General features: G+C 32.5%; 1 protein-coding gene across 1 annotated transcript; it reads left to right on the top strand.

The window, feature by feature from the left end:
- Positions 1-7,660: 7,660 nt before the first annotated feature.
- Positions 7,661-10,014, top strand: LOC110692493 (probable indole-3-pyruvate monooxygenase YUCCA5). Its single transcript, XM_021869503.1, has 3 exons — positions 7,661-8,629; positions 8,803-9,174; positions 9,639-10,014. The coding sequence occupies exons 1-3, from the start codon at positions 7,928-7,930 to the stop codon at positions 9,861-9,863; spliced, it is 1,299 nt and encodes a 432-aa protein (XP_021725195.1). The 5' UTR covers positions 7,661-7,927; the 3' UTR covers positions 9,864-10,014.
- Positions 10,015-11,427: the final 1,413 nt, after the last annotated feature.

The raw sequence follows: 11,427 nt of genomic DNA, 5'->3' as shown, positions 1-11,427 counted from the left end.
AATACTTATTTGTCTAATCCACTGTTTATTATATTCCATGTTTCATTTCATATTACACATATAAAAATTACTATATTTGGTTATATTTTGTCCGCATGTAGTGTATAAAAGATTTTATTTTTATTTATCTAAAGAAATATTTCATCTGTTTCTTTTTAGTGGACACGTTCTTACACAGACTTTAACCATTAATATCTTTAATTACTGATAAGTTAAAATTATAAAAAATTAATATTTTAAAAATATATATTTCGGGACTAATCTAAAAAGATCTCACATGATTATATTTTTCATTACGTATAAAACACAAACCACAATCAAAGAGGTGTGCGTGAATAGTCTTAATGTCAAAAAGTGTCAACTAAAAAAACGGAGGTAGTAGTATTTAATTATAAATAATAGTGAAATTATCGTGCATGTTATGGGACCTAATCTAGTATTTTTTTTTTGTACTCAATTCATTATATTTATACAAATTATATAATGTTTTTGTCAAAAATATTTAATAACCCTGCATTGCACGCAATTTAACCTAGTTCGTAACTAGTCAATAAAATATTGTGTCCGTCAAAGTGTGTGAACAAAATAATAATTTGAATGGATGTATACATGTCTATATTGCACGGGTGTTACCAAAAAATTTTCTTATACTAAATAAAACCTTGTAGTTCGTAAACTTCTTTCATAGTTTTTCATAAGGAAAAATACATTTTAATAATCCCTACTAAGGTTTATTACCTGATAATCCCAAGTACGGGGTCAGTTTGCCTCCAATGGTTCCAATGACATCCTGGTTTTAACACCCACGTGTCAACACCTGATTGGTTCAAAAACTTAAAAAAAAAACATTAAATTAATGAAAATATAATAAAAAATTCAAAAAACAAAAATCCCAGCCACCTAACTTCCCACCGTCAAACCCTCCCTTGACCCCTTAACCTTGTCGGAAACCGGGCAACCACCCCCCTTTAACCTCCAAAAAGGGCTAGCCGTCCTCTACTACCTATCTGACCCACCCCGATCCCTTAAACCGTCTATTTAGCCCACCACGATCCCAAAGAAACCCACACCGATCGACGACCTTCAAAACAACGAACCCATCTCCGCCACCAAAAATTCCTCCTCCCTTTTCTCACTCTCGAAATCAGTCGTTTCGTCAGAAGGGAAAAGAGGAGGTGCGATTTAGGTGGCGGATTCAAGTAGAGGGTCTAGTTTCGAGGGTCAAAATGGGTTAGGTTGGTGGCTTTTAGATTCGGGTGGGATGGATTGGTGGTTTCAGAGGTCAAGGTGGGTTAAATGGGCGGTAGAGGACCGGGCGGCCGAGTTTGTGGTAAAGGGGGCTAGTCGGCCGGTTTCCGGTGGAGATTAGTGTTTGGCACGCGATGGGGGTTAGGGTGGCTGGTTGGCTTAGATTTTGGGGTTTTCTCTTTTTTTATTGGACCAATCACGTGTTGACACGTGTCACATGGTCAGTCATTAGTGGTACCATTTGAGGCAAACTGACCCTATAATTGAGATTATTAAATAATAAACCTTAGTTAGAATTATTAGAACTAAATCGCCTATAGTTAGAATTACTAAAGTGTAACTATTAAGGGTAACATTAATACTTATATCATAAACATTAAGGGTAACTATTTTATATTTGCATTAGGTAAACTTTATATCAAGGAAAAATGCACTTTAGTAATAACCAAAGAATTACTAAAGTGCATTTTTCCTTGATATAAAGTTTACCTAATGCAAATATGCAATAGTTACCCTTAATGTTTATGATATAAGTATTAAAAACAATTTTTTGTGCTTCACTTACAAATTTAATTTGATTTTCAATAAATTATTGTTGAATTAACATTATAATTCATTACTATAACATTAGAAAAACCATGCGCGACACGAAAATTAAGCCAGTCGATCTTGAATATGAGCTTAATAATTATTTGTAACGTAACTTGCGTAGTATTTTATTGAAATTAAGTCGGCCAGTGAGAAAAGCGCGTTTCAGCTCGTGCCATTTCGCGGGAGGCTCACTTAGGCCCGATTGCTATTGTATCTTCTTGCCCAACACTCATATGGAGCCTTATATTTTTACAAGGATGAATTTTGGTCTAATTCTCACTCGGTTTCCTTTAATTTACAAGATTGCCTCATCAAGAGTAATTTTTATTTTGTTCCTAAAATTAAAGATTGTTTTTATTCTGACTTAGACCTGATTATTGGGTGGTGTAGTCCTTATAATAGGATTCGGGTCAAACTTAAAGGACTCTTAACGAACAAAATCTTTTATGGATAGGACTCTTATTGGTAGGGTAAATAATGAGCAAAAAATGTCTGTTCAATGTCATAGACAAAAAAATAACTTTAAAAAAAATTACATAGATATTTTCATATTCATATATATACTTAATAATGAGTTTGTCAATATTTATTTTAATTGATAGTTTGTTGGCCCGTCCATTATCAACCGGCTATTAACCCACGGCCTATATTGGCCGTCTCGCTACTAGTTGAATATTCGTATAATATGTGACCCATAATTGACCCGCACTGACCCTGAGTTGACCCGCCCAACAATCAGGTCTATTTTGACTATAATATTTCATAGCGTAATACACTTGTATGATGAATACACTACCAACCCACTAGGTATAACTCATACTCATATTGGATCTAAGAAACAGAGCAATCTTTTCTGGAATACATGGATCGGAATTCATATCTCAAATCTCCTTCATAGAGTATAAAAACTACTCATCGTTAATTTGATTAATTAAGTTGATCATTTGACATAGTTTTAGAGCCAATGTAATAAAATGATTACAAGTTCATATCATTTAGATGGTAATAGCCTAGTAGGCGTAGATATCCATACAAAATTATGAAAAAAGAGATAGGGCATGTTCACTTTAACTTAATTTCATTTCAATTCAGTTCAGTTTAATTCAGTTTAGCTCCTAATTTCATTTTTTCATAAAATATTCATTTCAGCTCTATTCACTTCACTTCACTTCAGTTCAGTTTAGTTTAGTTCAGCTTCAATCAGTTCAGTTTAACTCAGTTCAACTTAGTTCAGTAAATGAGAACAGACCCATAGTCGTACAAAAATAGTTAATAGCCAAATAAAGCGGCTATATGAAAATTTGCAACCATTGGGATGAGCAGCCGCCTAGCATGGAACGAAACCAAATGAAATGATTTGTTATTAGCACAAAAACCATGCATTCATCGGTAATAAGCATATATTAGTAACATTCCCTTTAACTTTTTTACTTTTCTTGTAGTTTAAGCAATTTCTAGGGTGTTACTCCGTATAAGGAGCAAAAGTTTAAGGCCCCGTTCTTTAGAGCTACGTTGCTCTGTTCTGCTTCGCTTTACTCTGCTCTGCTGAAATCTGCTCAGCTCTGCTCTGCTTCAATCTGCTCAGCTCTGCTCTGCTTAAAAATAATAATTAATATTTAATAATAATAAAAAATAATTAATATTTAATAATAATAATTATTATTTAATAATAATAATAATTATTTAATAATAATAATAAATAACATTTAATAATAATAATAATAATAATAAATATTATATAATAATAATAATAATATTAATTAAAAATTAATATTCAATAATAATAATAACTAATATTTAATATTTAATAATAATAATATTAATAATAATTAATATTTAATAATTTTAATTTAATAATAATAATAATTAATACTTAATAATATTAATAACAGTAATAATAATAGTAATTATATAATGATAATAATAGTATTAATACTTATAATTAATAATATTAATTATTATAATAATACTAATTATAATAATTGATTTTTTATAATAAAAATTAATATTTAAAGATAATAACTAATATTTAAATATAATACTAATTATTAATTTTTAATAATAATAATATAAATAATATTTATTAATTTTGAATAATAATAAAAATTTTAACTAAATAATATTTAATAATAATAATAATTATTAGTAATAATAATAATAATTATTAAATAATAATAATAATTATTATTAAATATTAATAATGTTAGTAGTAGTAGTAGTAGTAATAATAATAATAATGAAATCTGCTCTGCTGAAATCTGCTCTGCTTTGCCCAGAAGCTCAAAAGAACAGGGCCTAACACTAGTCTTGCTCTCGTTAAGTCATACTTCTTCTGTTCTCTTTTAATTACGTTTGAACAACTATTCAAAAAAAAAATTACGTTTAAACATGTACATTAAGGGATATAATTAGTTGGTGTAGAATTTATAATCGAGAGTGGGTAATAAGAATAATGAGTGAATTCATTATAGATCGTAAGACGAATTACATAACATAAAATATGAAGCGATTGAGAGTGAGAGAAAGATCGAGAAAGAGATTAATAGAGAAATTTACATCACACATGTTAAGTGAATGAAATTTCTTGTTTTAGGAATAAGAAGTTTTGTATGGATATCCTAGAAAAGATTATACGAAAATATCTGTTTTTATTTTTTTATTTTTTTTAACAATTCTAACTAAATTATTGTATTGACTTACATGAGATGTTATATTTGGCATGTCTAAGAATGTATAGATATTGAAGATAATTTGATCCTTATCTTCTTTTTTCGTTTGAATGTGTTCTTTTTTGATTTTCTACTTCTCTTTTTTGAAATAAAATGAAAAATAGATCTTTTCACTTCAATCACCCTATCATATGAGTATACTATATATTGAATAACACACTCAAATTTCTATAAAATAATTTCTTTACTACCAAAAAAAAAAGTAAAAAAAAAAACCTATTCTCAACAAATTCTCTCTTTTTTTTTTTATTTTTTTTTTAATTTCTTGTAAAAAGAACCGAGAATGAGATTATTACGGAAATAAAATTATTACACTAAAATACTCTAACATTATATATAGAGAATGCCAAGGTTTATCTATATAGATCAACTACTTTATCGAGTAATTATTAACAATGCGCCCAATTTTAAAGAAAAAGTTAATTTATTTATAAAAATGCCATGTGATAAATAAAACTTGTATTTCTTCAAAGATAAACTTATATATCTACTATTATATATGGTTGTATTTTAAAGGAAAAATACACTTTAATAATTCCAACTATGTGCGATTTACCTATAATAATCCCAACTAAGGTTTATTTTTTAATAATCCTAACTATTAGGTTAGTTTTCCTCCTGCAGTCCCAAAAACCGGTTACCTGCTGAAAAAGGTAAATTTTTTTTTGTTTTTTTTAATGCCACATGTCAGCACATGATTGGCTTAATTTAAAAAAAATAAAAAAAAAAACAAAAAACAAAAGAAAAAAGAAAAAAAAAACAGAAATCGAATTCAGCCAACCCAGCTAACCGCCGTTGTTCCTAGACACCCACAGACCACAGCCAATAATCGGAACCGGCCGACCACCTCTCTAACCTCCAAAAAATGGCTGGTCGGCCCTCCTTACCCTCGAAACACACACCCCTGATCGACCCCAACCCCGTAAACCACTCTCCTCCCTTCCAACCCCTTCGCTAGAAAATCGATTCAAACAAAAAGATCAATCATTGCCGCTCCTCCTCCCTTCTTACACCCTCGAAACCACCCATGTGGGTGAATTCGCGGGTTGGGGAAAGAAGGAGGGTCGTTTTTTATGGTGGGAAGGTTGTTTTCGAGGATCGAATTCGGTGGTTTGGGGGGTGGGAATGGGCTGGCGAAGGTGGATTTTATGGTTGGGAAGGGCGGGCCGGCCATTTTCGAGGGTTAGGGAAGACGAATGGCCATTTTTCGAGGGGTTGGGGGTTGGCCCTAGTGTTTTGCGGTGGCACAAGGGAGGGGGTGGTGGCTGTGAGGGTTTTTTGTTTTTTGTTTTTTATAACTATTTATTTTTTCTTTAATTTTTTTAATTTAGACCAATCACGTGCTAACACGTGTAGTGGTACCTGTTACAGCAAGTCATTGACTTGGTGTTGACCGAATGAGTCTATTGGAGGTAAACTCAGGGCATAGTTAGGATTATTAAAAAAAAAAACCTTAGTTGGGATTATTAGAAATAAATCGACAATAGTTGGAATTATTAAAATGTATCTTTCCTATTTTAAAATATTACATTTATTTCGCCAAAAAGTTGAATTAAAGAATCTATAATCAACACGTAATCCGATCTCGGAGTAGATTTCTCAAACAAAGATGATAAAGAAACAAAGCTAGCTATACATATACTACTACTATATATGAAGTTATAGATCTTTCATAAGAAATATATAAAATAAAGATAAAAAGAGGGATGTAAAAGAGACATGAACATTAATTGTAGCTTAACATGTTCATCTGTAATACGGTTGTCCATCTTAGATCTCAATTAAAAACCACTAAAATTTCAGTCTTTGCCTTCGACTTAGCAAACTAATTCCTCTATATGCGACCATTATCACTACTAGGATGTAACAACAAACCTTAATTAGCATAATTAGAATCTCTAAATTAGCATTTTACAGGAGATAATGTAAAGTCTTATTCACGTAATATCCAAGCAAAGCAACATTTAATTATTTAGTAGTTTCTAAACTTGGGTGCACAAGTCTAATAATACAATACACTATGTTTTAGTTGATCAAGGATGATTAAAGTCTTGGCATAAAGAGAAATTGTTGTGTAATCTTCTTTTTAATTAGGAGTGCCACATAAGCTTACTTCATGTTATAAAGAATTTCAAAAGCGGTGAGTTATTTATGTATTTTTGTTATAGGGAACCCAATTGATGGGATAAGAGAAATCTATCAAATGATTCTCATAAGATTTGATCTCTAGACCACAAGGATCTAAGGTGAGGAGATATGCGAACTAAATTTCTTTGCTTATAGTTATACAATCATTATAGTTTTATAGATGGTCTTGTGTTGAGAAGTCAGAATTAGATGGATCATTCATCTTACCTAATGTATTTCTATAAAAATCTAACACCTAGTGTGAAGAATTTACGTAGATTCTACAAGGGGAAAAAACTAAAAAGGTTTGGCTAGCCTCTCCATTTGGTTCTTCAACATAAGACCTTTTGATTTATGCGCAACCTTAATCTCAAAAGTTTTTATAAAGAGAGTCAAAAATTCTAGGTAAGATATCAAGTTGTGAAAATCACAACTAAGGATGTTAATTTGCTGACGAGTTGAACATAAGCTATTCGTTACTCGGCTTGCAACACTAGCAATCGAGCTCAGGCTTTAAAATTAAAGTTCAATTTCATAAGTCGAGTTGAACTTAAGCTAGTGGTTGCTCGGCTTGCAATCGAGCTCAGGCTTCAAACTTAAAGATCATTTTAACTCAATAGCCATGTAAATACACCATATTTTTAATTTCTTTAAAATGAAATGATTAAACTGAATCAAAGAATGATTAAAAGCACCTTCTAATGGCAGGTGCTATAAAATCATAATGCAACAACAAGTATATAATGTTAATTATACATTTTAATATATAAATACCATATAAATAAGTATATAAATTTACGAAATAAAATTCAGATACAATACTTATTTGTATACGACAATAATACATCTAAACAACTTGAATAGAAGAATTTCTATATATACATTGTATAATATTATGGTATAATATTATGAGTACAAGAATATTTTTTGAATTATTAAATGTTTAATAAAATTCTTTGAGCTCTTCTATGAGAAGTTAATTCACATGCTAGTCTCATGCATCTCTTAAGGCAATCTTCCCCTTATTTAAACCCCCCTTACCACCTCCCCCATTCTCACTACACCCATTTCTCCAACCAAGCAATTAACCATCTCTCTCCCTCTCTTTCTCTCTCTAAAACTCATTCGCGCTTTCTCTCTCCTCTTATTATTGCTAATACATCTCCTTTAGTCCTTTGATATACAAACAACCTAACTAATACTTCAACTCTACTAATAATTATATTACCATAATGAATCCGGTGAGCAATGCCGCTTTCATAGCCAAAACCACCTCGGCCAACCACGAAGAATTCTTCGCTAAGCGATGTGTGTGGGTGAATGGGCCGGTGGTAGTTGGTGCTGGACCTTCGGGTTTAGCAGTGGCTGCAGGGCTTAAGGAACAAGGCGTCCCCTTTATCGTGCTTGAGCGAGCCAACTGCATTGCTTCACTATGGCAAACACGTACCTATAACCGCCTTAAGCTTCACCTTCCTAAGCAATTCTGTCAACTTCCTAATTTCCCTTTCCCTGATAACTACCCTGAGTACCCTTCAAAAGACCAATTCATAAACTACCTTGAGTCTTACGCTAAGAAATTCGACATACAGCCTCAGTTCAATGAGTCAGTGCAATCTGCTGAGTATGATGAAACATGTGGTCTTTGGAGGATTAAGACCGCTTTGGGTGCTGATAACTGCACCAACAAGCGCGAGGTTGAGTATATATGCCGGTGGATTGTGGTTGCCACCGGCGAAAATGCTGAGAAGGTTGTCCCTAAGTTTTTTGGGTTCCATGAATTTGGTGGTGATATTATCCATGCATGTGAGTACAAATCTGGTGAGCAATACCGCGGCAAAAAAGTTATGGTTGTAGGGTGTGGAAATTCGGGCATGGAAGTTTCTCTTGATCTTTGTAACCATGATGTTCAACCCTTACTATGTGTTCGTAGCTCGGTAAGAACATAAACTTAAAAAAAAAAAAAAAAAAATAACAAAATAATAAAAAAAAAAAAATAACAAAATAATAAAAAAATAAAAAAATAAAAAATAAAAAAACCTATGAATTTTTAAGAAAAATATGCGTTAGGCTTAAACTGACCAAGTAAAATTTATTTGATTCTCAACAGGTTCATGTACTGCCTAAAGATGTTCTGGGGAAATCGACATTCGAGTTGGCAATGACACTCTTGAGGTGGTTTTCTCTTCGTACAGTTGATAAGATACTGCTGTTTCTAGCAAGTTTATTGCTCGGAAACACAGACAACTACGGTCTAAAAAGGCCGGAAGTTGGTCCAATGGAGCTGAAACAAACAGAAGGAAAGACCCCAGTGTTGGACCTTGGTACATTTGGTAAAATCAGATCAGGACAGATTAAGGTTGTTCCTGGTATCAAGAGATTTGCCAGAGGTAAAGTCGCCTTTGTCGATGGAGAGATTCGTGAGATCGATTCCGTTATCCTCGCTACTGGGTACCGCAGCAACGTTCCCCTATGGCTAAAGGTGAGGATCAAAATTCATACTAGTCAATTTTTTATAAGATTTTTTCATGTCTGGTATTTCTTTGACAGTTCAGAAAACTAAGATTTTCTTGGATTTTTTTCTCCTTTCTTTAAACTGTTAGTTATCATAGGATAAAAACAGAGGCTGCTATATTTTCCTCTTCTTTTTTGCACTTACATTTTGTCTTTCATAAAAATAAATTCTTATTTTTTTTAACTAGTAGATCTGAGTTTCAATGAAAATTAAAAATGATATAAAAATGACTGCCAGTTTGGATCTTAAAATCAAGGGAATAAAATTAATGGTGGTTTTGTCAAACATTTAAATAATGACCTTAGCCATGTAACTTAAGCACCCCAACCGTAGGATGTTGGAGTCTTGTCTGGTTTGACTTTACAGAAGTTATTACAGCATTTTTCTGAAGAATTGTCAACTGACTTCTTTTTTCATTCTTGCTTCTTTAGGAAAGTGATTTCTTTACCAAAAATGGATTCCCGAAAGCGCCATTCCCCAATGGCTGGAAGGGAAATGCCGGATTATACGCAGCCGGGTTCACAAAACGAGGATTATCCGGAGCATCAGAAGATGCCATTAGAGTAGCAGAAGACATTGGAAAAATCTGGAAAGAAGAAACCAAGCAAAAGAAGCCTCCTGCTGCTTGTCACAGGCGGTGTATTTCGCAGTTTTAAGATAAACAGCAACAAATACAACTAAAATTTGCGAAACTAAACATTGTTCAGATAACTTCAAATTCTTTTTTTTACTTCTTTTTTGTGGATTTTTGTCTGATTTAGGCAGTTGTTCAGTTCTGATAAAACTACACAAATCAGGTTGCATAGACATTTTATTTAATTAGGAACACAAAGATCACAAAGCAGCCCTCTTCCTTAAAAGATCCCAGTCTCTAAATATTAGGGGCACCTTTTTGTATAGAGGAAGATGAGGCTTTTTACTTTTTTTATTTTTATTTTTTTCTCTTTACTGTGTGAAATACCTTGGTGTAACAATGAAAAAAAATATAATCAAATTTATAATTGCCTCTTATACATATATTTATTGGAGAACTTCATTTCTATCAGATTCTTGATGATCAGATTTTGACAGTATCAGACATTCAGACTAAGAACTGACTTGACATGATTGACCGAACTCAATTATCAATGTTAAAACTAAATTGTAACCAAAATTACATGTAACAACGATTATGACTCAAATTGAAAACTCATGTTACCAACACTGATTATTTATTAATTGATTATCATACTAGCCTAGATATACTATCTTGACTCCAACTGACCTGAAAATGACCTGAATTAACTAAGCTCCAAACCAGACATTACTATCATCGAGCAACTTATCTTCTTAACCAGACGAAAAAGAATAACAACACTAAAATTTTACAGTGTACAAGTGGGTAGAAGCTTCAAAGATAGATATGAACAGCTTGGACATGAATGCAACTAAAGATGGGCAATACCTGAACAGAAGGGGGGCCGGCCCGTTTCGTTCAGTAAGACCCATGGTTATTCAGTACCTTAGAAAGACTGTCAGTTCAAGCTTGATAGTGATCTTAAGGTGGAAACCAAGCAAACACTAGGGTAGTAATGTCTCTGATGTTGCATATCACATGCTACAGAGCCCACCAAAGTTTTTTGACATTCATCTATGGACAGTCCCAAGTGCAGAAAATTTCCCATTGTCAGAAAGTGATGCAGCTGATTCAGAATTCCCACCTGCTATTTACATTTTATGCATTCCATTCCCCACCTGTCTCTAAAAATAGAATGTTTTTCACCTCCCTATAGTCGACCGAAACAAGAAAAATCATCAATTTCGTGTTTATGAGGAAGTCAGTACACAGGTAAATAAATGCAGATAGAATTTAAACTCAAGGTATGGGGTATAAATTTCTGAAGGCCATATATATCATTCTGGGTGTTAATCATTTCAGTTGTAAAATTTCCTATTTGATTAAAACTGATGTACTCGGATTCCACCTCATCCTGAAGAAGTTGTCGACTAAAGAATGAAAATCATCCCCTTTCCATACTCGCACTCAGGCTCACAGCGAAATCTCTCAATCTAGAAGTTATACTCCGTATATGACTTCAGAAGTAGGAGCGCTTATCAGATGCACCTTTAAACTTTTCTAGAAACTGACTAATTAAATGACGTAGCATAATTATATTAATGCATTTGTCATAGACTCTACAATAACAGCAAACAGAGCCATTTGTATTGTCGATACACAAA

Source organism: Chenopodium quinoa, unplaced genomic scaffold, assembly GCF_001683475.1.
Source record: "Chenopodium quinoa cultivar QQ74 unplaced genomic scaffold, ASM168347v1, whole genome shotgun sequence".
Taxonomy (NCBI): Eukaryota; Viridiplantae; Streptophyta; class Magnoliopsida; order Caryophyllales; family Amaranthaceae; genus Chenopodium; species Chenopodium quinoa.
The sequence above is the reverse complement of the archived record's forward strand: the minus strand, read 5'-3'. Positions and strand labels throughout refer to the sequence as shown.

Excerpts from the sequence above, each read along its gene's own strand:
- LOC110692493 (XM_021869503.1), top strand. The coding sequence starts at position 7,928 with ATGAATCCGGTGAGCAATGCCGCTTTCATAGCCAAAACCACCTCGGCC. Across the intron at positions 8,630-8,802 it reads TACTATGTGTTCGTAGCTCG|GTTCATGTACTGCCTAAAGA; the intron begins GTAAGAACATAA and ends GATTCTCAACAG. Across the intron at positions 9,175-9,638 it reads ACGTTCCCCTATGGCTAAAG|GAAAGTGATTTCTTTACCAA; the intron begins GTGAGGATCAAA and ends TTGCTTCTTTAG.